A 25,528-nucleotide genomic window follows, 5' to 3' on the forward strand; every position below is an offset into this window, starting at 1 on the left:
AGCTTAGCATAAAGACTGGAAGCAGGGGAACAGGTGAATCAGTGCGGACAGCCAAGGCTGAAGATCCACCCATCCTGTCCACCTTCACTGTATGCTGTAGTTCTATACAGAGGACAGTGAAGGCAGCAGTCCATCAATAGATAAAATAAGATGTAGGAGCGAAGTCTAATACTTAGCCACTGAGGTGACTTGACCCAGAGCCTGGTTGACGCGCTGCGCAGTTAAATACCGTGCGTCGATGAAGATGATGAATGAGAGTCCGGACATTTCTTCTTGGTGCGATGTGATAGACTATTTATTGTACCATGCAAATTCCATAAACCGAGTATCAAACAAAACTCAAAACGCCGGCATCTACCGCCACAGCGGTCAAAAACCTTTTTGCCCTTCCGGGTCAAACACCTGCCAACGATACTGAACTGCACACCTATACGCTTTGATGCCCAGGTAAACTTACAGCGACACCACATGGACAAAATGAGGAATTGCAATACATTTCCACACATAACATATTTGGCTGCTACATAAGATAAAACTTTATTGATCCCATGACGGGGCCATTAAGCAGTTACAGCCAACAAAGTATTAAAAAGCAAAAACAGAGACAGAAGGGTCGAGATAGAAAAGTTTACAGGATACAGAATAAAATTCAACTTGTACACTTTCTAAAAATACTGCTGCCAATTCAGTTTGTACTGTGGCACAAATACACAACGAAGCAGATAGCAGCATTGATAACAGTCGTGTGAAACTAAAGTGAGTTTATGATGTAGAATGGTGAAAGAAGCATTAGCACAGAGCTTCATCACATGATGCTGGAGTTAAACAGTCTGACAGCTGGAGGACGAAGACCTGCGGCAGCTTCTTTCTCACAGACTGGATGCAGCAGTCTGTTACTGAAGGAGCTGCTTAAGCCCCCCACTGTCTCATGCAGGGGGTGGGATGGTTGCCCATGATCGATGTCAGCCTGGCTAACGTCCTCCTCTCACCCACCTCCTCGATGGTGTCCAGAGGGCAGTCCAGGACAGAGCCAGCTCTCCTGACCAGTTCAGTCTTTTCCTGTCTCTCTCAGAGCTCCCACAGCTCCAGCAGACCGCTGCATTGAAAACTGCAGATGCCACCACAGAGTCATGAAATGTTTTTAACAGTGTCCTACACACTCCAAAGGACCTCAGTCCTCTTAGCAGGTGCAGACGACTTTGGCCCCTCCTGCACAGGACATGTGTTGTTTGTCCACTCCAGTTTGTTTTCGAGGTCAACACGCAGGTACATGTCCTGAAGTCGCATCATTCATTGTTTCTGTTTGGACCAGGAGAAACATCTGGATGTCTCGCTGAACTTAGAAATATCGGCGCTGTAGGAACTACAACACCCAGCTGGTTGTGGCTCCGCGCAGGCGCAGTCGCAGCAGGAAGATGGCGCCTGTTCGGACGCAACCGAGTTTGATGACAGTTTTACTTTTGAACGTTTTCTGTACCTTCGTCTCTTCTCTGTACTTTCACCTCGGAGAAACCGAGAGAAAATGTTTCATAGAGGACATCCCGGACGATACGATGCTTGTCGGTGAGTTTGTCACGGGACAACGCTTCCTGTTAGCGCACAGCTTTAGCTAACGACGATAACTTTAGCTAACTAGCTAACCAGCTAACATGACTTCCGCTTAACTACAGCAGTAATACAACACATACTTTTACTTCACGTGTACTGCGTGTGTAACTTACACAGTATTTGTGTATGCATGAATGTATTTATAGACATTTATGTATCTTATACATATGGGGAAATGTTGTACTTTGCAGATTTAGATTCATGACACAAAATATAATCTACAAATAAGAGATGATGTATTTTAGACTTTAGACAACTTCATTGTCATTCAGTAGACAGCAAGTGAACACCGAACGAGATTTCGATAGAACAAGCTCAGCACAGGGTTGAAAAATACTTAAAGTGTATATGCATGTACTATATATGTGTGTGTGTGTGTGTGTGTGTGTGTATGTGTATATGTATATATATATTATATAAGTGTTTAGTAGTTCACAGTGTTGTGGTCTGTGTGTGTGTGTGTGTGTGTGTGTGTGTGTGTGCGTGCGCGCGCGCGCGCGCGTCTGTGATACAGAGAGCAGAGGAGAATTGTAAACACACGACCACGTAGAGACAGAAATGACTTGTGGTCAAAACCTTGATCTGGATCCAGTGAGGACAGGAAATGATGCGTTGGACTCGTCTTCCTGTTTTTGTCTCTCTCTCTCTGCAGGTAACTTTCAGACTCACCTGTATGGTGAACAGAGGGCCGACTACCTGCCGGCCAGCCGGGACCTCGGGATGTTTGTTGAGGCCAAAGATCCAGATGACAAGGTTTGTCCCAGACTGAAACCTTCAGGTGATCTGTTCAGTTTGGAGCGAGCCGATTGGCCAATCGTCCACACCTGAAACCCGAGCTTGGAGAACAGATTTCTAAACGTCAGATTAGTTTAAATTGATTCATCGTATGTTAATCCAATAACTGGGCGGCCATCACTGTTACTACAGCTGGACTCTGCTGTGTCTCCTGTCGGCTGTCCTCTCAGTCAGTGTCTCTCTGCTCCCTCCAGCCGCTTCTGTCTCAGCTGTTCGGCTCAGAGGGGACGTTCAGATTCACAACACGCAAAGCAGGAAGACACCAAATCTGCCTGCAGCCAGGCTCCTCACAGCGCCCCCTGTCTGCTGGAGGAATGCAGGTGAGAAGACGGATTTCTGTCTACATTCCTTTTCAGTTGTGCTTTTATGGTTTTATCAAATGTCTTGCTGTAAACCTCTGAGGAGTTCAGCTGAAGGATAAACGTCCTTCTTAACTTCCTGTCGTGTTCTGGTGTGTCGGTGCAGACGGTTCACCTGAACATCAGAGTGGGCGAACAGACCAACAACTACACCGAGATCGCTGCCAGAGACAAACTGACGGAGCTGCAGCTGAGGGTCCGCCAGCTGAGCGAGCAGGTGTGGCAGATCCAGAGACAGCAGGAGTACCAGCGGGTCAGTGTGTGTGTCAGAGGCAGTAGCAGGAAACAGAAATGCCGCATGTCTGCCTGAAGTTCTGCTTCGTGTTTGCTTCACAGCTCAGAGAAAAAGATTTCCGAGAGGTCGACCATAACACCAACATGTGGATCTTCTGGTGGCCCGTCGTCCGCTCGCTCTACGTGGTCGCCATCGTCACCTGGAGCACCAAATCCTGGTAACACGTCCATCCAAACATCCCAAACTGAGGACTGATCGACCTGCAGATTATTAACGTTCCACAAACTGCTTCGACTGCGTCTCTGCAGGGTCACAAAGTAAATTTAAAGGAACGATTCAGACTAAATTGATTTATTATTAAATTATTTCTAATAATGTCAAATGTCTGCCTGAAGACAGATGAGTGGATGAATCCACTGAGTGAAAATGATGAAATTAAGTTTTTTGCTAAAATATTGGCTCCATTATAAGACGTGACGTGAGCTTCAGCCTGCAGCCACAAACAGAAACATTTGATTATTAATGTTTCTGACAGCAGCCAAGAGACAAGATTTAACACTTCTGTGAATGAACTGAGAGACTTTTGACACCTTCTGAGGCTTTTTGTGACGCCGTGCACCCAAAGTCCTCTGCAGAGGATCTTTTTGATAGTTTTGATTGGAGGTGGACATTATATTTCTGATTCTGATCCCTTAAGGAAAACTTCTGGTTTATTTCAGCTTGGCTCTTATTTACATGACTTTTTTTGGAAAAGAAAATCCCAAACAGGCCTTGATGTCAGCATTGGTCCATTTTTACAGTTTGTATAAAACCAACAGAATAAAACGTTCAGTATCAAACAGATTTACTTTTTAATATGAAAATAAACAATGTTTTATTTACAGCGTGAAGAAATCTATGTTTTACATCCCCTGTTGCTGCTGCTCTGTTTCAGGTGAAGCCACTGACGTTCCTGCCTCAGTACACTTTGGACCTACAAGAAAAACATAAAAAAGACGGTAAAACTCGTATTTTTCCAGATGTCGAAACATAATGAATGATTTTTATTGAACGGAGAACCCCCACACGAGACGATCGGGACCAGGGCGTGCAGGATTGGTCACCTGGAGAAGGCCGATACGGAGAGGAGTCCGAGCAGGAGCTCCAGGCTGTAGAAGCAGAGCAGCACGGCGCTGAGGATGACCTCCAGCCGCAGGACGAAGGTCTGCAGCAGCAGGTAGTAAACAGCCAGCGCCGCGCAGGGAAACAGGATGAAGAGCGACACGCACGAGGCCAGCGAGCGCTCGCACAGGTTCCCCTTCCAGCCTGAGGAAACACACAGCGCACTGAGGTCATCACTGAGGTCACCGCCCCTGTCACATGACCGCAGCCCTTCAGAAGAAGCTGCTGTTCCCACAGTAAGAACACAGTTCCACTGAGTGGCTGAATGTGACCGTCTGTCCACGCTGAACACCTGAGAGTCGATCAGTCTGAAAGATTTGAACGTGCCCGCTCAGGCCAGCGGCGTCCGGCTGCTCCAGGTGGCCAACGTCCAATAGAAACACGTTTAGATTTCTGTTTGTTTTCACTCGCAGCAGTGACGTCAGTAAAGTTAAAACTTCCTGTGATCACAGCTTAACACTGAACACAGGTTCAACTGAGCAGAGGACAGCCAGTGATCACGTCCTCTTCATCAGCCACACGAGCACTTCTGTTGTCGTTGTGTTGAGTCAGCAGCAGCGACCTCGCAGCTTTCTGACTAAACACAACTACACATTGACCTTCAAACAGCTGCACTTTATGTTACATTTTGCACAGTGACGGCCGTACGTCACGAGTGCTGACCGTTATTAGGAAGCGCCAGCACGAAATTTAAGTGGACAGAAAACTGGAACTCTGTGCAGGTGGTTCAAGCACTGATGTGATGTGTTCTTAGAAATAGTCCATAAAATGAAAGTTCAGACGCTGCTGCCGGTGGATAAAACGCTCGTCCTCATGAACGATGTCCACATGGCGGCAGCAGACAGGAAGTGGCCTCTGACAGAATGGAGCCTGTAGATGATGTGTGTGTCCTGGTGTTTGTGGTGAATATTTCTGTTTGGCGTCTCACCGTAAAAGATCCTGAGAGTCTCCAGACCGAGGAAGAGCAGCAGCAGCACCACGTCCAGAACCAGGTTATCTGACGGGTAGGGGAGTAAAATCCCTGCACGAGAAACAGAGCAGGAGGTTTGAACGTGCAACAGTTTACAACATTTTGGAAATGATTTGTTGGAAATTCGTCACGTAAGCATCTCATCTCTATTCACTAGGACACCAACACTGTGACCTTTGACCTCCTTCCTTCAGTTGCCTGTAATTTCAAAGATATTTTAAATTAAGGTTCTTTGATGGGCATGGTAGCCATTTTGTATTTTATAATGACGTATCTTTAGTCATTATCAGCCGCCTACACTTCACTGGGTCTAATGTGCCTGAGGTTTCTAGAATGTAATCTGATTACATGATACGCACTTTGTTTTCTAGCTTGTGCCTCTGGTTGGTTGACTTTAATGAATAAAAACTGAAATGTTTCCTGATGCCTCAGTCCTGAGTTTGTCACAGAGATCAACGTTCATACAGGACGTTTGTTCATTTAACAGCAACCAACAAGAGCTTCAACCCGGTGAAACACAGGGATTTCCAGTGACCCAGAGTCAGTGCAAAACCAAAGATAAAGACAGAAAGTGGAGTTATGGGCGACAGCTGAGTGGAAAAACAACCCACACCGTACAGTGAAGAATTAGTGGAAAGAAAATACATGATCTCAACCCTGATGCTGCTTTCGGAGACGAATGCAGGAGACAAACATTTTCCACACACATCAGTAACCAGTGAGCTTTCTGCAGAAACCTGATTTCAGCATCATCTCAGGTGAGACTTCAGACGCTGCAGGTAAAATCTCTGGGAAATGACGGACATTTGACAATTGTAATGTCGAGGTTCGTCCAGCAGGAGGCAGTGTACTGACAGCTTCCAACAATGAGCTGAACCTCAGAGAAAGCTTCATGTGTCACGAATGCTGCGGTGCAGATTGTGGAGGTAGTCAAGCTTCTTTCAGACCTTTATAGATGAATATCAGGATCTCTGCCAGGTAGAAGGCAGCAAAGTACCAGCTGTTCAGGTAGAGGAGGACCTGCAGAGGAGTGGACGAAAGCTGAGGAAGACGAGTCAAGGACAACAGAGGAGCACATCACACACACTCACACACAGATTCAGACCAGCTGTGTGCTGCAGCTCACTTTCGCGTGAAGGATACGATTGGTTGACTCCCTGCAGGCAAAAAGGAAAAATACAACTGTTAGTGGCCAAATGATCAACGTAAAAAATGAAATAACAGCAGGTTGATTCCGCAACATTAACAGCAATATTGAGAGCAGTTTTTTCTGAAATGACTGATTGTACACGGGATCCTTAAACCAGATATTCCGTATTACTAGTTATTAGTTTCAGGGTAGTTAAATTTGCTTTAGGTCATCACCGTGATGCTGAACAGCAACATGAAGGCGGTGCAGTAAAATGACTTCCCTCTGACATGAAGTGGAGTAGAAGTACAAAAAGGCATGAAATGGAAATATACAAGTGAAGTACAAGTATTCCGGAATTGTACTAAATGTACTTGGTTACATTCCAGCGTTGATTAGAAATCATAGAGGTAGTGAAGTCAGTATCGTGCTATACGACAGCGTTGTTGGTGGGTTAGTTAGCTTATTTCTACCAGTGCCAGTTTATTATCTGGTTAAGGTTTCGGTGAACCATGATAATCAAACCAGGCTTTAATAACCTGTCTGACAAAAAACAAACCTCTGACATGAATCTCTGGTGACTTTCTGAGAGTTTAATCACCTTATGATGTTAAATAGAAAACGCTGCCTGGATTACGAGCATTAGCTAAAGGATGCTAACGGAGGTCCCGATCTCATACCCGAACCTTTTCTTTCCCGCTCTTTCTGTCACACGGTTCACTATGAGCCGTCACACAGGCAAACACTTCAACCTTTAACTGTGGTTATACGTCTAAATGTTTTATTTTATACAAGAATGTGTGACTTACCAGGCGCCATGTCTGATCGCCATGGAAACAGCTTGGGCGGAAGTGCGCCTTCTTTGTGTTGTGTCAAACGGAGCGGGTTTGATTTGCTGCCCCCTACGGGCTGTGTATGATACTACTACTAGTACTGCTGCGAGTACTACTGCCACCATAGACATAAAAAGAGATGAGTGTGTGTGTGTGTGTGTGTGTGTGTGTGTGTGTGTGTGTGTGTGTGTGTGTGTGTGTGTGTGCGTGCGTGTGCGTGTGTGTGTCTCTTTTTATGTGTGTCTCTTTTTATGTCTATGACTGCCACTACTACTTCTACTACCGCTACTGGTACTACTACCAGTGGTGGAAGAGGTACTGAGATTGTTTGATTAAGTAAAAGTACCGACACTTTGTAGAAATGCTCTGTTACACGCTGTTACAACGTTCCGTGTATATGCGCTTAGTTTTTTTTCTCTTAGTTTTATTTTCATCCTTATTCTTCTGTATTGTATATATTTTATGTTTATGTGTATGTTTAGCCTGCTGCTGCAAAGGAATTTCCCAAATTGTGATAAATAAAGTCTGGGTCTAAGTCTAATATCAGTTTACAATGTACAATACAACAAATACTTGTACTTTTATTCAGTTAACTAGAAACTAATGTAGTTGGTTTTATTTTGTCTACTCTATTTTCTAAATCTCCTTTTAGTCTGCTGTTGCAACAAGATAATTTCATAATCATGTGGATCTTCATTCATTCATTCATCTTCTATACCCGCGTATCCCTTTCGGGGTCGGAGGGCTGGAGCCTATCCCAGCTAGCAATGGGCGAGAGGTGGGGTACACCCTGAACCGGTCGCCAGCCGATTGCAGGGCTACATATACAGACGAACAACCATTCACACTCACACTCACACTCACACCTATGGACAATTTAGAGTCACCAGTTAACCTAATGAGCATGTTTTTGGTCTGTGGGAGGAAGCCGGAGTGCCCGGAGAGAACCCACGCATGCACGGGAAGAACATGCAAACTTCACACAGAAAGGCCCTGCCTGACCCGGGGATCGAACAAGCGACCTCCTTGCCGTGAGGCACGCTCCACCGTGCCGCCCCATGTCGATCTTATCTTAACGAATTGGCCCAAAACGGAAAGAACTACAACACCCAGCATCCTGTAGCGGCGCTCTGATTGGTCAGACTCGAGCGATGGTTTACGTGGCATTGCTGAATCTGCGCATGCTTAGCCGTGTCTGCCCCGGCAGGAAGATGGTATCTGTCAGGATGCAGTCGTGTGTGTTGTCACTTTTACTTCTGACCAGTTTTTACAGCGTCGTCTCCTCCCTGTACTTTCACATCGGAGAGACCGAGAAGAAATGTTTCATAGAGGAAATCCCAGACGAGACGATGATTATCGGTGAGTGACTTCGGGGACGGGAAGTCACCGGCTAATGCTAACTGCTAGCTCACCAACTTTAGCTAGTTAGCTAATCGGCTAACTGAGCTCGAGTTGTCTGTCGTGTTCGTGGAGGGTGAACACAAACGGTTCTTTAGTGCTGAAGAGCTGACCTAGTCAGACGCTACTTAAGCATCGTATACATTTTAATATTTCCTCAGCGTGAAGTCAAATATTAATAGTACAACAACAGTGTTCGCATTTATGTAGCTACATTCTTGTTTATCGCATATGGTCAACCTTATTCGTCATGGCGCGTTTGTACATCGGGAAGGACGCTTCACCAACACGGCGTTAAAATCATGTGAAGTAACTGAGCAGTAGAAAGTATTACTATAACATTTAACCGCCGTTAAAGAAACTCTAAAATATCCAACAATAGTACAAAAACAAGTGTATCACATTTTGAGTCTGTTTCACGGTGCAGCTGCAAGCTGTTTGAATACCTAACTGTCCTCGAACAGCTCACCTGTGTGACTCAGACAGGTGACGCTGACAGGAAGTGACTGTGGTGTCTTTTACTTCTGTCAACATCTGCGGTGGAGTCTGCTCATAGACAGCTGCACCGAACAGAAATGAAGGAAGAGAAGAAGAAGAGGAAGCAGATGTGCGTGTGATGACGGCGTGTGATCACCTCCCACAGTGACCTCTGACCTCTGACCAACTTACCTTTTACCTTTGGTTATACCTAAAGGATCACAGTGGTAGACTTAACATTTAAGTGAGATCATTATCTGCTGAACGTATCAGATGTGTGATTGAATTCTTAAGTGGACGATGTGACGGCCCGAGCCTGTGGAGGAAGAGTTTCTGTGGACAGTCGTGGTTGGACAGCATATTGTCTGTCCACTTGTCTTTTGTCACTGACAGTCTGTGACACGACAGCAGGTTTGCTTTCATACATTCAGGCAGAACTTCACCACAGACAGGTGCAGTTTCTGTCACTGGATATAACTGAACTCTTTGAGGCATTTTAACAGCTGTGAGTGTGAACTGCTCTCAGCTACTGTGAGCTTCTTCTATAACTGGAGCCAGGAAGTAGATTTATGACCATGGGAACAGTGTGTGTGACAAACTTACTTCAATTCAAAGCAGATCCTTGAACCAGATCTGAAAGACTTGATCAGAGAATGGTGTCCTCATGACCTTCAGAGACTGTGAGATGTGGACATCAGCTCTGAAAAAGAGGACCTTCAGCTGACAGTATTTTGTCCCACGTCTTAATGACTGATCAGTACTCTTGAATTAAACGTGTAACCGTCGCTCATGCGTGTCTCCCTGCAGGTAACTATCGAACTCAGCTGTACGATAAGCAGAAAGAGGAGTACCTGCCAGCCACTCAGGGTCTGGGGATGTTTGTGGAAGTCAAAGATCCTGATGACAAGGTGAACAAAGAGATTCGACGAGGACGTCAGTTCGCGTGAAGCAGAGGCGTCCGTGCACTCGTCATCGTCATCATCATTTCACCCTGATTGAACTGGCTCATGTGTCCTGTGTGTCTCCTGCAGGTGATTCTGTCCCGGCAGTATGGCTCAGAGGGAAGATTCACCTTCACATCACACACACCTGGAGAGCATCAGATCTGTTTGCACTCCAACTCCTCCAAGTTCTCCCTGTTTGCCGGAGGCATGCTGGTGAGGAGACGCTTCACACACACACACACACACACACACGCACACGCAGAGTCTGCTCAAACAGGAGCTTTACGTTTTGTCTCTGTGTTCACTGACTGAATGAACTTCAGTTCTTTCTGTCATTGTTTCTCTTTGGTTTTGTACTTTGTTTTAAAATGAGTGACTGCAGGTTATTTCCTCTCTGAAATACTTTACCTGAACTCAGTTTGCCTGAAGTCACTGTGTCTTTGTCTGCTGTGTCACTGTTGGATCATGAAGATGGTGAACTTCATTACTTCCTGCTGAATTGCATTGCAGAGGGTCCACCTGGATATTCAGGTGGGCGAACACGCCAACAACTACGCTGAGATCGCCGCCAAAGACAAACTGACGGAGCTGCAGCTCAGAGTCCGGCAGCTGGTGGAGCAGGTCGACCAGATCCAGAAGGAGCAGAACTACCAGAGGGTCAGTCTGTGTTTTTGGTCCAGAGCTACAGCTTCCTGTCAGGAGGGACGTTTATATCAGGACAGTCTCAAGAGTTTGGTGTCTCACACATTTGTTGTCAGTCCTCTGAGAACATTTCAGTGTGTCGGGTCAGAAACACGCCGCTGTTCCAGCAGGACAACGAGCATGAACACACATTAGAGGTGGTTTGGGGTTTTTTTTAGATCAAACATTAAACTTTAAAGGATGAGAGGCATGAACCAAAGTCCAGCTGTGCTGTTTATTCATGACACGTTTATTCCTCACTGAATCATTTAAAGAGACCAACTTTAATGGAGGAAATGTTTTCTGTTTGTCAGCAGTCTGGTTGTTTGAACGTGAAATGTCCACAGCTGTTGATCGTCCCGCGCTGTCTGTCCTCTGTCTCAGTACCGTGAGGAGCGTTTCCGTCAGACCAGCGAGAGCACCAACCAGCGAGTCCTCTGGTGGTCCATCGTCCAGACCCTCATCCTGGTGGCCATCGGCATCTGGCAGATGAGACACCTCAAGAGCTTCTTCGAAGCCAAGAAACTGGTGTAACTTTGCTCTGGGGGGAGAGTGTGAGTCTGTGTTTGTGTGTCTGAGTGAGTGCGTGTGTGTTTGGTCTCTAGTGATAGATGCAGTACTGAGCGGCGGCGGCGCCGAGGAGAATCTGCTGAGGAGACGGGAAGCAGAGAAATCCTGCTGCACGATTCGGCTTGAACGCAACACCTTTAGATTATTGTTGTTGTTAATGTTGTCATTGTTTTCCTCACCAACCCTGTTTGTAATGAGCCCCTCACGTTTGCAGTAGACTATCAGGGAAAAGTCATATCTCTATTTATTACACAGGTTTTCTTCCTCATGTCGACGCCACAGAACTGCCGTCTGCAGTGAACGCGCCGTGGACGCCTGCCAGGCAGCGACCTCTTTGTATCTGACGTGCTTTTTACTCATCAGCCCCTTTTCTTCCCTGTCCCTCACTGTGATGAGTACACCATGTGTTACTGGCCGATAGAGATGACGCTCAGAGCGTGACGATACGACCGTTCATTTTACGTGAAATGACAGTTTTACTCTGTTTCCTGCCTCTAAAACATCTCACATCAAGTTCTGATTTTCTAAAAAAAATGGCGACACTAAAGTGACGGCAGCGAGCAGGCAGCTTTATTAGACTCTCCTCCAAACTCTCCTTCATCGTTTGTGTTCAGCCTGCTGCGCGTCCTGAAACACTGCCCCCACTGTTCATGGGATGAACTGCAGTCGTAGTGTTGGTTTCTGAGGGCGCTCAGGAGGAGGAGGCTGAGAGGAGGCGCAGGGCTGCTGTCCATCACGCACACATCAGCTTTCAGCAGGAACATCAGAGCTTGTTTTTCACACATTTCTGTCGTCTGTGCGGCTCCTCGCTGCTCTGAACAGCTGCTGAAGTTGATGCTGCTGCGATTGAACAATAAGGAGGAAAACCCAGTTTCAGTTTCCACCTGCAGAACTTCAGGACCACAGAGGGTCCAGACACAGGTGCTGTGCTGTCCCTCTGCAGGTGTGCTCACGTGATGAAGTACTCGTCATGTGACCCCCTCCGGCCTCACACACGGGTGAAGTGCAGTTTGGTGAAAGTATTCTCCATCTTTAGGTGAACGATTGATCAAAGCTCTCAGCTTTCAGATGCAGTTTGTGTGAAGTTCAGCCAAAGGAGACGTTTCCTGTTTGTTCTGCGTGTGAGTGAATCCTGTTTCCACTGTGTCCAAACTGAATGTACGTTTCTGTTGTCTGATTGTGGCTTCGTGTTGGTTTGCTGGTGGAGGTGTTCAGAGAACATTCTGATCTTTAGCTTCATTAAAACGTTTTTCAATCTGCACAAACCTGAACGTTCAGAGACTTTTAGCTCCTGGGGCTTCAGATCTTGAGGCGTCCTTTAATCCCGTCACATTATCTGCTCGTGTCCGGTCCAGAGCCGGGAGACGTCTCCCCGTTTGGATCTCTGTCTTCATCACTCTCACGGTCACTTGAAGGAAAATGTGATTGCTTTGACCGAACAGCGTCTCGTGTTGTCTGTCCTGATTTCAGTGACTGGGTGAATCTGCTGAAGACAAACGTTCATGTCAAAATGTCCCAGCACTGCGTCCCCGCCGTGATGATCAGCGTCAGGTTTTAAAGAAGCTTTGGACAGACGGCAGATGTCCCACCCCGTCGGTCCCTTTCGTTCCTTTTTATTCCTTCCTTCCTTCCTTTGTGGTGGTTTGTGTTCGACCTTTACGTTGCTGGTAGGTTTCAGAGACGTTTTTCTGGCTGACAGTTGAAATCAGTTGTTTTAGCTGGACGAGGGGCTTGAGTTTCTGTTCTTTTTAGGGAGGTTCTGTCTGTGTGAAATCTGTCTAAAATTGCACTCGAAATAAAGTTTTGTCACATTTGGTCTAAAGGACTGAGTGAATTCCTGTAAGTTTCTCCACCAAAACCCAGTTTAGAAAGTCGCTTTGAGGAGTTTTTAGAGGCTGTAACTACACTTTACTCTGAGGAACAAACGGAAATGTGACTGCAAACTAATGTAATAAAGTTAAAACTAACAGAAATATAATGACGCCTGGTTCCTAAAGCAAGAATAAAAGTGTTGATGGAATATTTCAGGTTTGGTTTTGATCCAAAGAAGAGAAAGACGAGCGTTGTCTTTGCTGTCTGTTTGGTTTGTGCATGTGGTGGAAGTACTGCAGTACTTAAGTGTACTGTGGTACTGCTGCTCAAGTGCATTCAGTCATGTGGACACAACACAAAACTGCAGGAATCCCATAAATACATCAGCTTCATCAGGTACAGTTAGAAATAACAGAGGAAGAGTTTGTGTTTGAGTGTGAAGCTGCACAGAGTTTCTACTGATGGCAGCAAACATTCAGAGCTATTTCACACTGTTTGACTTCAATGAAGCCAAGAAAACAAGGAACGGCTTCAATATTTCTCCCCCAGACCAGAATCATGGGAGCGTGGAGAAGGTTTAAAAACAGCAAATGAACATTCATTGTTTATTATTTGTTACTTTAATAATAATAAAAGTAATAAACTGTATTTATACAGCACTTTCAAGAAAATGTCACAAAGTGCTTCCATCTGTGAAGCAGGTTTCAAATATTTCAGGAGGCAATGAGGCAAATAGAATCAGACACAATTAAAAAGGAATAAAATACCAACAATAAGTTACAAACAATACAACATGTAGAAATAAATCAGTGTGCTTGCATTAATAAAAGTTAGTGTAGAGTAAATTAAAGTTTTCAGTGTATACTGCACTGAACTCTTCTTTTACTGCTTTAGAACCTGCTGGGGAGTTTCAAACGACAACACATCATATTTTATGAGAAATGGCCGATAACTGGAGGTGAGGTGTCATAAATGAATCAAATGAAATGTGAAGTGCAGCATAAAAAAAGATGAAAATCAAGGCCAAGCAGCTCGACATTGTACTGAAGAACAATAACCGATGAGACAGATTTTCCTGTGCTGCCCTAAGAAAAAAAAAAAAAAACGGTAGGAACCTTTATTACTAACTGCCGCCGTTCCCGGTCGGACTCCTAAAGACGTCGGACATCGTTACAATCGGCTTCTGTTTGATATTTTCCAGGATGAAATGATTCTGAAACATTTGGCCGGTCGGTGATTTTTGTCTCGTTTCTTCATTTTTCTCTGGATTCGGACGTTAACGGACGCTCGGCGACGCTCGGTGACTTTCGGTCAAAGTCGGTGTCGCAGATTAAAATGAAGTAAAAGCTGAAAATGTTGGACCCGGAGCGGCGGTGTGTGTGAACCGCTAAATGCTACGTGTACAGTAGCCGTAGATGTGAGGGAGGCTGACAGACAGACAGACAGACAGACAGACAGACATGGAGCCAGAACAAAACGGCTTCAAACATGGATTTTAACTTTAGAGATTAATGTTAACAAGCTGTAAAGCGGAAGAGCCGCAGGGTTAGCAAAGTTAGCAAAGAGTTAGCCAAGAGTTAGCATGGAGGACAGTTTGGGCTCGGCGACACTTCCAGAGGAGAGAGAACGCAGGAGTGAAACATCTGCGTTTTTCTGAGAGACGACACGAATCCTCACCGTCTCTTCCGGCGTGTTCAAGAAGCTGAAGTCTTTGTTTTTGAGTGAACCGGACAGAAACCAGGACGCTGAAGATGATGTATTCATCGAGAAGGAAGCCCGTCCTGTACTTCAAGGAGGAGAGAAGGTAAGATGGAGCTTCTGTTGTTTTAACGGTGAGTCAAAGCTCACCTGTTCACCTGAAGCCTGCTCACCCACACACAGACAGTCACAGAGCAGAAAGACGGTTTGAGTAACTCTCGGCCCTTTGAGAAATGAGATGTCTAAAGTTGTCCATCATGAAGAGACGTGAATTCGTCCAGAGACATCAGAGGACTTTAAAGTCTCTTCCGGTGAATCTGAAACGATGCAAAATTCCTGTTGAATGTTTCTGTTTGATGGAAACATCAAAGAGCTTCATGATGCACACCACACCTGGAATCACTGAAGAGGAAGCTAAAGGTAAGCAGGGCGTCACGTGTCCTCCGGAGACTCGTTCTAGACTCGTTTGGTGAGTTTCTTCTTCCTGTGGATAACTGAGCTAAACTCAGTCAAACCAGAACTTAAGGTCATTAAAATTCAGCCTTAAACCGACAAAATCACATTTTTGATGCACAGACTCATTTCAGTTTGCACGAGTACAGAGCTGAGGATGAAGCTTCTGCGGACGTCTTCCTCTCTGGACGTCTGAAGACTGGCTTCAACCCTCAGATGGCTGCAGGTGGTCTCAGGCTGCGTTCGCGTCCTTCAGCGCGTCCGTCACAGGTGTGGTGTCTTCACCTGCTGAGAAGAACAACAGGGGCGTCAGCAAAGAGCTGCAGATAATCGACAGCTCCCGATCAGACTGAGACCTTTTATCTGCTGTGACCAGAGGCCAGCAGCAGCGGCAGCCATCTTAGAAATACACCAACACATTCCCGAGTCAGAGCAGCAGGTTCGTCCTGTTTGCCTCGCCCTGCTCATCCGGCACGAACGCAGCCTGTCCTCGGCTCGCGTCTCTCCGAGGTTTGATTTTTCTGGATTGATCGTACACCGAGGCGTCAGTGAAAGTCTCAGAGGACTGAAAACCTGACGTCCCTTCATCAGAGAAACATCCGTCCACGATGTCCCACCGTCTCCACCGGCCGATGTCTGCCTGCGTCTGCCTGCCGTCTGCTGCTGAGCTGGTCGTGAGAGGCAGGTACGTCGCAGCTCGTCTCGTCTGTCCGGATTAATGTCTCGAAGGACGTAATGAGACATTCTGTGAGGAGACAGAGAACCAAAGTATGAGCGCAGAGACACAGACGAACCGTGAAGACTGATCACAAGAGGGACACAACGTGGGACAGACGCTGACGTCTCACATGATTCCATCACAGTAGATGTGTGTGTGTGTGTGTGTGTGTGTGTGAATCTGACAGCTGAGCACACACACACACACACACACACACACGATCAATGAATCCATGTGTTCGGTTTGGTCTCAGACGTCCGATGATTTTGGTTCTTTGTGAAAATGAAACAGAGAAAAGCAGAAAGCTGCAGCGCGAGGACGGAATCATTGATTACTGCTAATCAATCAATGTTCTGTCAATCGACCAATCAGTGCAGCACTACAGTCTGTGATATGAAACTCTGTGTGTGTGTGTGTGTGTGTGTGTGTGTGTGTGTGTGTGTGTGTGTGTCTTTAAACACTGCTGTCAGTGATGATGATGTTGGTGGAGTGTTTTCATCTGTTCTCATTAAATCAGAGTGATCAGATGTTCCTGCAGAGATGAAAAAACACGTCCGTTACCCACAATCCCCGGCGCTGTCCGATGCTGTGGTCACTTCCTGTGTGTGTCGTGTGTTTCAGGTTCCTCTCCGGTAAATGTACGGTCTACAAGCTGTTCGGCCTCTGCATGGTGCTGCTGCTCGTCTCTCTGCTCTGGCTGCAGCTCAGCTGTTCGGGCGACGTGTCCACCGCCGCCAATGAAGACAGACGCCCCCCCCAGCAGCCGCCGCCGCCGCCGCCCTGCCCGGCCGACCTTCAGGCGTCCGCGGCGGACGACCCCTCCTGGGGCCCTCACAAACTGGCCCTCATCGTCCCCTTCAGGGAACGCTTCGAGGAGCTGCTGGTGTTCGTCCCCTTCATGCACACGTTCCTCAACAAGAAGAAGATCCGACACAAGATCTTCGTCATCAACCAGGTGGATCACTACAGGTGAGCAAACACCTGAGCACGTTTCATCTGACCACGCCTGTCTGATCAGCACACATAGACTTTATCACCCTGCTGCCGCAGCGACAGACGGAGGCACCGTGTCTCTGGGCCGTCCGCACGTCCCGTCCTCATTGGATGGTCCGAGGTCAAGGGTCAAAGGTCACTGTGACCTTTGTTGTCATCATTTCCTGGCTGAGCTCGGTGAGGAGGTGACGGTCTGCAGCTGCTCTGATGGACTGGATCCAGGTCTCAGGTGCTGTGGATCCGGCCGGTGGTCATGATGGTCACTGGGATTCTGCACCCCTCAGTCGAAGCAGGTCACATGACCGACATCGTACTGACGCGTTGACTCGCTGCTCATCACCTTCAGCCAGCGATCCTTTGATTTAGGTCCACCTGTGTTTTCATCCACGGCCGATCAGCTGACGCTCAGCTGACTGCTCAGTGCTGTCGTCTTTGGCTGCTGCAGCAGGAACATGAACTCCTCCTTCACGTGAACGTGTCATGTTAATCAACGCTCAGCTGATCTGAGCTCAGAGCTTCTCTCCTCTTCTGTCTCTCTCAGGTTTAACCGAGCGTCTCTGATCAACGTGGGTCACCTGGAGAGCGGGAACGACACCGACTACCTGGCGATGCACGACGTGGATCTGCTGCCTCTGAACGACGCTCTGGACTACGGTTTCCCCGCCGACGGCCCGTTCCACGTGGCCTCGCCGGAGCTGCACCCGCTGTACCACTACAAGACCTACGTGGGCGGAATCCTGCTGCTCACCAAGAAACAGTACAGCACGGTATGAGCCGCTGCACGCCGAGGCCGTTCGAAGCCAGAGGGTCTGCGAACAGGCCGCTGGACCACACGCACATTTCTCATGGTGATAGTAACCTGAGAGGTCAGGTGTCGTCCCACCTGTCAGTCTTAATGCTGCAGGGAGGAGCAGAACACAGACAATCATCCACGTTCTGAGTGTGTCCAGTGGAAGACAGTCAGCCGTAATGACAGAAACTGTCCAGCAGGTGGAGCTCTTTGTGTCTTTGCAGACTTCAGTGAGCAGAACCTGTTTTTGTTTTCATTTTTTTCAGTGTAACGGGATGTCGAACCGATTCTGGGGTTGGGGCCGAGAGGACGACGAGTTCTACAGAAGACTGAGGAAAGCTGAGCTGCAGGTAAACGTCTCACAGGTGTCCTTTTTAAATAACGTTTAAATAAAGTAAACCGTCGGTTCCATCGGTCGCCATTTGTCTCTGCAGCTGTTCAGGCCGAGCGGAATCACCACAGGATACAAAACCTTCCTCCACATCCACGACCCCGCCTGGAGGAAGAGGGACCAGAAGAGGGTCGCCGCTCAGAAACAGGTAGCTCACCTGATGCTCACCTGAGCTTTGAAAGCCTCACAGGTAAACTGTGTTCCACTCTGCTGAGGCAGCAGCTGATCAGAGCTCAGTTTTATCTTTTCTGAGATGTACGTGATCTAAACGAGGCAGCTGTGGTTCATTCAGCAGCAGTAAAGTGACGTCCCCTCGTCCGTCTGTCCTTCTGTCCGTCTGTCCTTCTGTCCGTCTGCCCTTCTGTCCGTCTGCCCTTCTGTCCGTCTGCCCTTCTGTCTGTCTGTCCTTCTGTCTGTCTGCCCTTCTGTCCGTCTGTCCTTCTGTCCTTGTCCGTCTGTCCTTCTGTCCGTCTGTCCGTCTGTCCTTCTGTCTGTCTGCCCTTCTGTCCGTCCGTCCGTCTGTCCTTCTGTCCGTCTGTCTGTCTGTCCTTCTGTCTGTCTGTCCTTCTGTCCGTCTGCCCTTCTGTCCATCTGTCCGTCTGTCCTTCTGTCTGTCTGTCCTTCTGTCCGTCTGTCCTTCTGTCTGTCTGCCCTTCTGTCCGTCTGTCCGTCCGTCCGTCTGTCCATCCGTCCTTCTGTCCGTCCGTCCGTCCGTCTGTCCTTGTCCGTCCGTCCGTCTGTCCTTCTGTCCTTGTCCGTCTGTCTGTCCATCTTCAGTAAATGAGTGTTTGTCAGGTGAAACCTCAGGTACGTTCTGAAAGCTCGGCAGTGTTAAAAACCTCCCTCCTCCTGCAGGAGCAGTTTAAGGTGGACCCGGAGGGGGGGCTGTCTAACCTGCGTTACCAGGTGGAGTCCAGGCAGGAGCTGACCATCAGCGGCGCTCCCTGCACCGTCATCAACACCAAGCTGGAGTGTGACCAGAGCCAGACGCCCTGGTGCCTTCTGGGATAGACGGCGTCACTCTGGCCTCGGCTCTCTGTGCCGGCAGACGCTTCGGTGGAGGCTCATGGTACAAACAGACGTATTGATCACTGATTGATTGATTGATTGTCAGCCGAGCAGAAGGATCGATTGGCGTGCTGACCATCAAAGTCAAACTGCTGTTCTACTTCCTGTTCCCATTTTTCTGACCGCTCCGTTCATTAAACTCACCTGAAGCTGTCTGACAGAGGCGGTCTGTGACATCACACCTGAGCTCTGTGATGGATTCCTATTGGCTGGTACCTGGAAGCAAACTGCAGAGTCTATTTTTTTTACTGTGGGATTGTGCAAACGCAGCAGTGACGGCGGAGCGACGGCCGCCATGACGGCCCGCCGCAGACGTGGAGAACGTACGTCGAACACGCGTCACGCTGTGAGGTCAGAGCGAGTTGAGCTTCATCCACGCTGGAGAAACAAAAACGCTCGTCACAAACAGCGAGGTCAAAACTCTTCTTCTCTTCTGAGTGTATGAACCTTCATTTTTTTCAGTGCGTCCCTCATCTGTCGTCACGACGTCTTGGTCTCGTCATCAGGACGTTTGGTGAACGTGATGTTTCTGGACTGAACTGAGCTGCAGCAGATCACCTGAGGGAGAAGCTTCAGGAAAAACAGTCGATCACAAACATGAAGGTCTGAATCCAGCCTCTCTGGGCTCGACTGTTTCACCTTTTCTGACCGAGGAGGAACCAAAGCGATCTGAGCGGTCGTGATCACATGACCTCCCTCAGCAGCAGGAGCCTTCTGAGCACTTTAACGACATCTCGTCAATAACTGACTCGCAGTCTAAACGTGGCCGAGGCGTCCGGGAAGCGCTCTGCGGAAAAAGGTGAGATGACAGGTGGGAATCTGCTGATGAAGGTCATGTGACCCGATCAGAAGCTCTGTAGATTGATCTGATCTGATTGATCGTAGCATAGTTTCTTGGTTCCTTCTCAGTCAAAGGTTTTTAGTGTTTTAGTTCTGGAGCAGCAAACGGCTGCTGGAGGTTCATGCTGCTGCTCAAAGAGCTCAAACCTGCCAGGTGAGGCGAGGCCAGGTGTGTTCCAGAGAAACGTCCTTTAGGGTCACTTCACTTTTTACAGTGTTGTTGAAATCAGGTGATCGGACCTCAAAGCACGTCGTCATGCTGCTGCTGGAGATCGAAACCAAAAGCAATGAGAACTTTCCATAGCTGCCTGGATCTGGATCTGGACCTGGATCTTGATCTGGATCTGGATCTGGACCTGGACCTGGACCTGGACCTGGACCTGGATCTGGACCTGGACCTGGACCTGGACCTGGACCTGGATCTGGACCTGGATCTGGTTTTAAAGACAAAGACTTTGAAGTCTTAAGATTTGAAAAATGTCTTTAAAGTGTATTTTAAAATGAAATGTTAATCATTATCATGTTTCAGGAAGTGCAGCAGGTGGAGGTGAGTTCGGAGTCTGTAGACACAAAGAGCTTCCTCTCTGCTGAGCGCCATCGGTACAAACACACACTCAGAAGTCAGTGACGGAGCCTTTACCTGTCCGCTCACACCTGCAGGCGGTACGCAGGGCCCAGGCTGCCCACAGTCCGTGTGAACAAAGGGCCTTTAGAAGTGTTGGGTCCTCGTCGGTGAGGGATCTCATCAGATCTCTGACGTGTCACCGCAGACGTCGTGACGAGCTTCATGTTTCAGATGTGACTAATTTAACTTAACGAGCGTTCAGCAGGACGACCTGCAGGATGACTTTGACCTTCTCTGACGCTTCTGTCAGTTTTACTTTTCTTCTTCTCTGCTGTTACGTTGTGGTGGGCCTCTGGGGGGCGCTGTGGGGTTTAAATGATGGTTTCAGGGCGTCTGTTCGCTCACGGTACCGTGTGTTTGTACAATATCCAGTATTTATATAAACCAGAGTCTACAAAACACGTCCAGCTGCTTCTTTTTTTACTCTGTGTGTGTGTGTGTGTGTGTGTGTGTGTGTGTGTGTGTGTGTGTGTGTGGTGGGGGGGGGCTGATGGTCAGAGGTCAGCAGAGCCTTCAGAGATCTTCTGAATCTGCTGCAGTCCTTGGTTTCGTTGTGTTGCTGAGCTCAAAGGTGTCGACCTGTCCCCGCAGGTTCAGCCTCTGTCTCTCGTCCTGACTCATGCAGGACAGACCACGGTGGAAATAACCTGAATTCTGCTGACGTCCATTCAGTCGATCAGCAGCTGCAGGTCACAGAAGGTGACGGCGTCCCACCGGCAGCAGGCTGAGGCCGTTTGAGGCCTGATTCAGGGGTTTTCACGGGGCCTGTGATGGCCTTTATTTTCCTGTGGTAGAAGAAATACTCACATCCTGGTTCAGGGCGTCACGGTCTGCAGACCCGCCCAGACCTCCTCATGTCATGGTGGTCTGCATGCGCTTGGTCTGAAGGTGGCGCTAGAAGAAGTCATCTGCAGTCTGAGCTCAGGTGGGTCAGGTGGTCTCACTCAGATCCAGCTCTCGTGGTGCAGTTGTGTTTTTTTGGGTAGAAGCCAAAGACGGCGACGGAGACAAAGAGGCTGGGTGAACCCTCCTCCACCCTCCTCCACCCTCCTGGGTGCAATTTTCACCTTTTCTTGGAGGTGACTGCGAGGAAAAAAACACCTCTCTGCCTCCACAAATAGACGGCGGCAGCACTCCTGCGCCGCAGCTTTGTGCTAATTCTTGAATTCCCTGCTCGGTGATTATAAAGCTTTTTCTCAGCAGTAATATAAGATAATGGAAATAGTAAAGTAATAAGGACGAGCCGGGCGGCGGCAGCAGATGTGGTGTCGACACTTCATTTTCAGCCCGTGTTAATGAATGTGGGGATTATGCTGCTATTATGCAGCAATTAGCAAAAAAAAATAAAATAAAATAAACTGAAGGGATCACATTCACTGCATGTCTAATAAAACACTGAGGGACCAGAGCAGTATGGCAAGCCAAGTCAGCGAACGCACCACCAAACGTCTCATCTGCCGCTTTTCACGGAGGAATATTCGATCTGATCCGCTGCTGGCGGACTGAGGCTTAGTTTGTGAAGAAATCACCTCAGCACAGGAACACAGACGACTTCATCCGCGTGCTGTCGTTCAAAATGTTCCCTCAGACCGGAGAAAAGTGCAGTGAGTTCATGATGAAGATCACCTGAGGAGCGTCAGTGACTCTCAGATGGAACTTCCTGACTTCATGTCTTTGAACTCAGCTGCTGCAGACACGTGATGACCTTATAGAATCTGATGCATCGCTGTAGATTAAAGCACCAGCAGGATATAAATGAGTTCAGCTGAAACATCTACAGCAGGAACATGAATCCACAAACAGAAACACGCTGACAGGAACACTGTACTGCAGTATGAGGAGTACTTCTACTGTGACAGTGAAGTAACTTCATACTAACAACACACACGAGCTTTGTCAATGAAAAGTGTGTGTGTGTGTGTGTGTGTGTGTGTGTGTGTGTGTGTGTGTGTGTGTGTGTGTGTGTGTGCGCGCGCGCGCGCGCGCGCCGCTCTGTCGGCATCAGTCCACCTACAGATGGTCGGACTCTCACTCGTCTGTCACACTCTGATTGGCTGCTTCACTGCTGCTGCTGGAAGCTTCTGAACCAAACCTGACACACACACACACACACACACACACACACACACACACACACACACAGACTGTATGGCGTCTATAGGAAGGACAGTATGGCAGTCACATATAACAAAAGCTAACAGAAGATTGAATTTGGTGCACGTGGAGCTCCCTGAGCCTCGTCTTTAAAATCACTTGAGTCACACAAACAGCTCCAGCTCGAACCTGCTCGAGGCTTCCATCAAACTCACACAACTTTGCTTTAGTAAATTTCAGTATTTCATTATTTTATTATTTTATTCTTCTTCTACTGCACCACATTTCAGAGTGAGAGCCTCCTCTGCTTCACCCGACGCTTAAAATCATTAAACTACAACAAAACTTAAACATTTTGAACTCAGGAATCTGACTGGAACGCAGTATTTGTACACTGTGGTACGCGTTCTTGTTGCAGCACAGATCGGCAGACTGTGTGTGAGTCGGTGCGCGGCCACTGGAGGGCGCTGTGCTGTTTGTAATGAGCGTCCACATGTTCTCTGCGGCACTCCGAGCTGATGTTAATGGACTTTTCACAGCACGCAGAGGTGGAAGGAAACAGACTCAGACTAATTTGACATGTGCAGAAAAACAAAAGGAAAGAAAAGAAAATATTCATTAACGCTGAATCGTTCAGATCCTGTAGTGTCTTCATCGTTTCCTAAAAGTTTCCTGGAAAGTGTTTCGCCTTCTATCAGCTTCTAATTATAGAACCTGACTGTTCACTTGCTGATTGACTTTGTTAGAAGCAGGAAATGCAGAGAAAATACACTGAATCTGAATAACTGGAAACACATTTAAATATTCATTTACTCAGATCAGATCTGATTGTTCTTCATCGATCCAGAGGAGAAAAGAAGTCAAAGTACACATAGTAAAATAAGAATAGACGTATAGAAACTGTTCACAAGCACTGTAACTCAAAATTACAACTAAAGCAGTACAAATACACACAGTATCCACGACCAGTATTGTACTGAAAATACTGCAGTTTAAGTTTTTCACCACCGTCCTGAAGTGAATGCAAACGTCCTAAAATCAACATGTTGTTTCTTTGCTTCATTGTCTTCATATATTTATTAGTCAGTTCATGTCAAGCTCTTTGTACCAGCTGCACACACTGTGTATTCAAAGTACTTCATCCGTGTACCTTAGTGCAGAAGTGTAATGAATGTATCTGGTTACTTTCATTTCTGACAGAAGTTTAGTAAAATGTAAGTGCTGATTTAAAGTATAATGTAAGCTACGTTTACCTCCAAACTGCTTCCTGTACTGTGAGCTTGTTGTGTTTAATGTTCCTCTGAACGGAAACTCAGTCGCGCTGTGTTTAGCTCTGTTAGCTGTTAGCTCTGTTAGCTCCCTTAGCTGTTCTATTAATTCTATTTGCTCCATTAGCTGTAGGCACTGTCAGCTCAGTTTGCTGTTAGCTCCATTAGCTTTAAGCGCTGTTAGCTCAGTTTGCTGTTAGCTCTGTTAGCTGTAGGCACTGTTAGCTCAGTTTGCTGTTAGCTCCATTAGCTTTAAGCGCTGTCAGCTCAGTTTGCTGTTAGCTCCATTAGCTTTAAGCGCTGTTAGCTCAGTTTGCTGTTAGCTCCATTAGCTTTAAGCGCTGTCAGCTCAGTTTGCTGTTAGCTCCATTAGCTTTAAGCGCTGTTAGCTCAGTTTGCTGTTAGCTCAGCTATCTGAACACACTGCGTGACTCTGCTGCCCAGCAGCTGCTAACTGCTAGCGCTCTCCTGCTGATTTCAACATGAATTTGTTGTTTCCGTGAGCGTCATCAGGGTGAGAACAATACGTCGCCGGTCGACAGTGAGTTCACTGCGTCCTGTCAGATTTTAACGCGTTCTGAGCAGCATCACTGTGAACCAAACATCACAGCATCAGCCTCAATAAAACAAACCGGATCCTAAAAGTCTGGACTCTGTGGAACATGAATAACAACAGAATCAATCATCAATAATCAATCTGTGTTCACTGACAGCAGCTTCATGTGTTCATGTCCTTCATCCATCATGTGTTCACAAAGTGGTGAACCTCGCTCCATCCTCTATGAGCGACTGAGCCTTTCCAGGATGCCCCTTTCATACCCAATCATGATCCTCTCACCTGTTACCAATGAGCCTGTTTACCTGTGGAATGTTCCAAACAGGTGTTTGTGGACAGAAATGTCCTCCAGCTGTCCAGTCCACAGTTTAACAGCAAGCCTTCAGGTCACAGAGGTAACCATGGTACCCACCAGTTCCTCATTAATTAACAGATGAAGGTCGTTCAGAGACGCTCACTGCTGTCTTCAAACTCTGGAAAAGGTTGAAGTGTTTCTCTTTCATCCAGATGGTGAAGAGTCCTCAGAGCGTCCTCAGTTAATTATGTCTTAAGCAGCGTTTGTCTCTGTGACCTGGACGAGGAGACGAGGAGACGCAGACCACAGCTGCTGTCAGCAGGTGATGAAGGTGTGAGCAGAACACGTGTGTGTGCAGCCACGATGTAAAACATGTTAACCCTCCGTGTTGGTGAGAACCAGGAAATACAGAGAAGATCCGAGAGATGGTTATTGATCGATGAGACCATTCTGGATCGATCAGAGAAATTCAGGAAACAGGAGAAAAGACACGAGAGCAACAAACAGCTGAGTCCAAACACGTGTGTGTGTGTGTGTGTGTGTGTGTGTGTGTGTGTGTGTGTGTGTTTACTTACATTAATGTGTGTTTATGAGTAGATGAGAGCCCGTTCAGTGTCTGTTTCATGTGTGGCAGTCATTAACCCCCCCAACTTCTCTCCTCTGTCCCCCTCTCTCTTCTCTCTCTCCCCGCCTCTCTCTCTCTCTCTCCTCTCTCTCCCCTCTCTCCTCTCTCCCCCTCTCTCCCCCCTCTCTCTCTCTCTCTCCTC

General features: G+C 47.4%; 4 protein-coding genes across 6 annotated transcripts; 3 read left to right on the top strand and 1 right to left on the bottom strand.

The window, feature by feature from the left end:
- Positions 1-1,376: 1,376 nt before the first annotated feature.
- On the top strand, positions 1,377-4,105 carry LOC143325629 (transmembrane emp24 domain-containing protein 9-like). Its single transcript, XM_076738841.1, has 6 exons — positions 1,377-1,563; positions 2,261-2,361; positions 2,598-2,723; positions 2,869-3,015; positions 3,099-3,214; positions 3,932-4,105. The coding sequence occupies exons 1-6, from the start codon at positions 1,416-1,418 to the stop codon at positions 3,933-3,935; spliced, it is 642 nt and encodes a 213-aa protein (XP_076594956.1). The 5' UTR covers positions 1,377-1,415; the 3' UTR covers positions 3,936-4,105.
- Positions 3,692-7,107, bottom strand: tmem216 (transmembrane protein 216). 2 transcript variants are annotated; one of them, XM_076738843.1, is made up of 6 exons: positions 7,067-7,107; positions 6,272-6,285; positions 6,076-6,169; positions 5,087-5,179; positions 4,101-4,302; positions 3,692-3,970 (listed from the first exon to the last, which is right to left on the bottom strand). In XM_076738843.1, exons 1-6 carry the CDS (start codon positions 7,074-7,076, stop codon positions 3,955-3,957), a joined length of 429 nt encoding a protein of 142 aa, XP_076594958.1. In that variant the 5' UTR covers positions 7,077-7,107; the 3' UTR covers positions 3,692-3,954. The 2 variants fall into 2 exon arrangements, with proteins under 2 accessions (XP_076594958.1, XP_076594957.1); XM_076738842.1 differs by lacking the exon at positions 6,272-6,285 and having other exon boundaries at positions 7,050-7,104.
- A 1,176-nt stretch (positions 7,108-8,283) lies between these two features.
- LOC143325628 (transmembrane emp24 domain-containing protein 9) lies at positions 8,284-12,982 on the top strand. Its single transcript, XM_076738840.1, has 5 exons — positions 8,284-8,449; positions 9,773-9,873; positions 9,997-10,122; positions 10,420-10,566; positions 10,975-12,982. The coding sequence occupies exons 1-5, from the start codon at positions 8,302-8,304 to the stop codon at positions 11,122-11,124; spliced, it is 672 nt and encodes a 223-aa protein (XP_076594955.1). The 5' UTR covers positions 8,284-8,301; the 3' UTR covers positions 11,125-12,982.
- Positions 12,983-14,143: 1,161 nt separating this feature from the next.
- Positions 14,144-20,943, top strand: b4galt7 (xylosylprotein beta 1,4-galactosyltransferase, polypeptide 7 (galactosyltransferase I)). Of its 2 annotated transcripts, none has more exons than XM_076739831.1 (6): positions 14,144-14,776; positions 16,463-16,810; positions 17,376-17,601; positions 17,891-17,974; positions 18,059-18,163; positions 18,871-20,943. In XM_076739831.1, the coding sequence occupies exons 1-6, from the start codon at positions 14,724-14,726 to the stop codon at positions 19,024-19,026; spliced, it is 972 nt and encodes a 323-aa protein (XP_076595946.1). In that variant the 5' UTR covers positions 14,144-14,723; the 3' UTR covers positions 19,027-20,943. The 2 variants fall into 2 exon arrangements, with proteins under 2 accessions (XP_076595946.1, XP_076595945.1); XM_076739830.1 differs by lacking the exon at positions 14,144-14,776 and adding an exon at positions 14,790-15,808.
- The last annotated feature ends 4,585 nt before the right edge of the window (positions 20,944-25,528 follow it).

The sequence above is a fragment of the Chaetodon auriga genome, chromosome 9 (genome assembly GCF_051107435.1).
Source record: "Chaetodon auriga isolate fChaAug3 chromosome 9, fChaAug3.hap1, whole genome shotgun sequence".
NCBI classification, from domain to species: Eukaryota; Metazoa; Chordata; class Actinopteri; order Chaetodontiformes; family Chaetodontidae; genus Chaetodon; species Chaetodon auriga.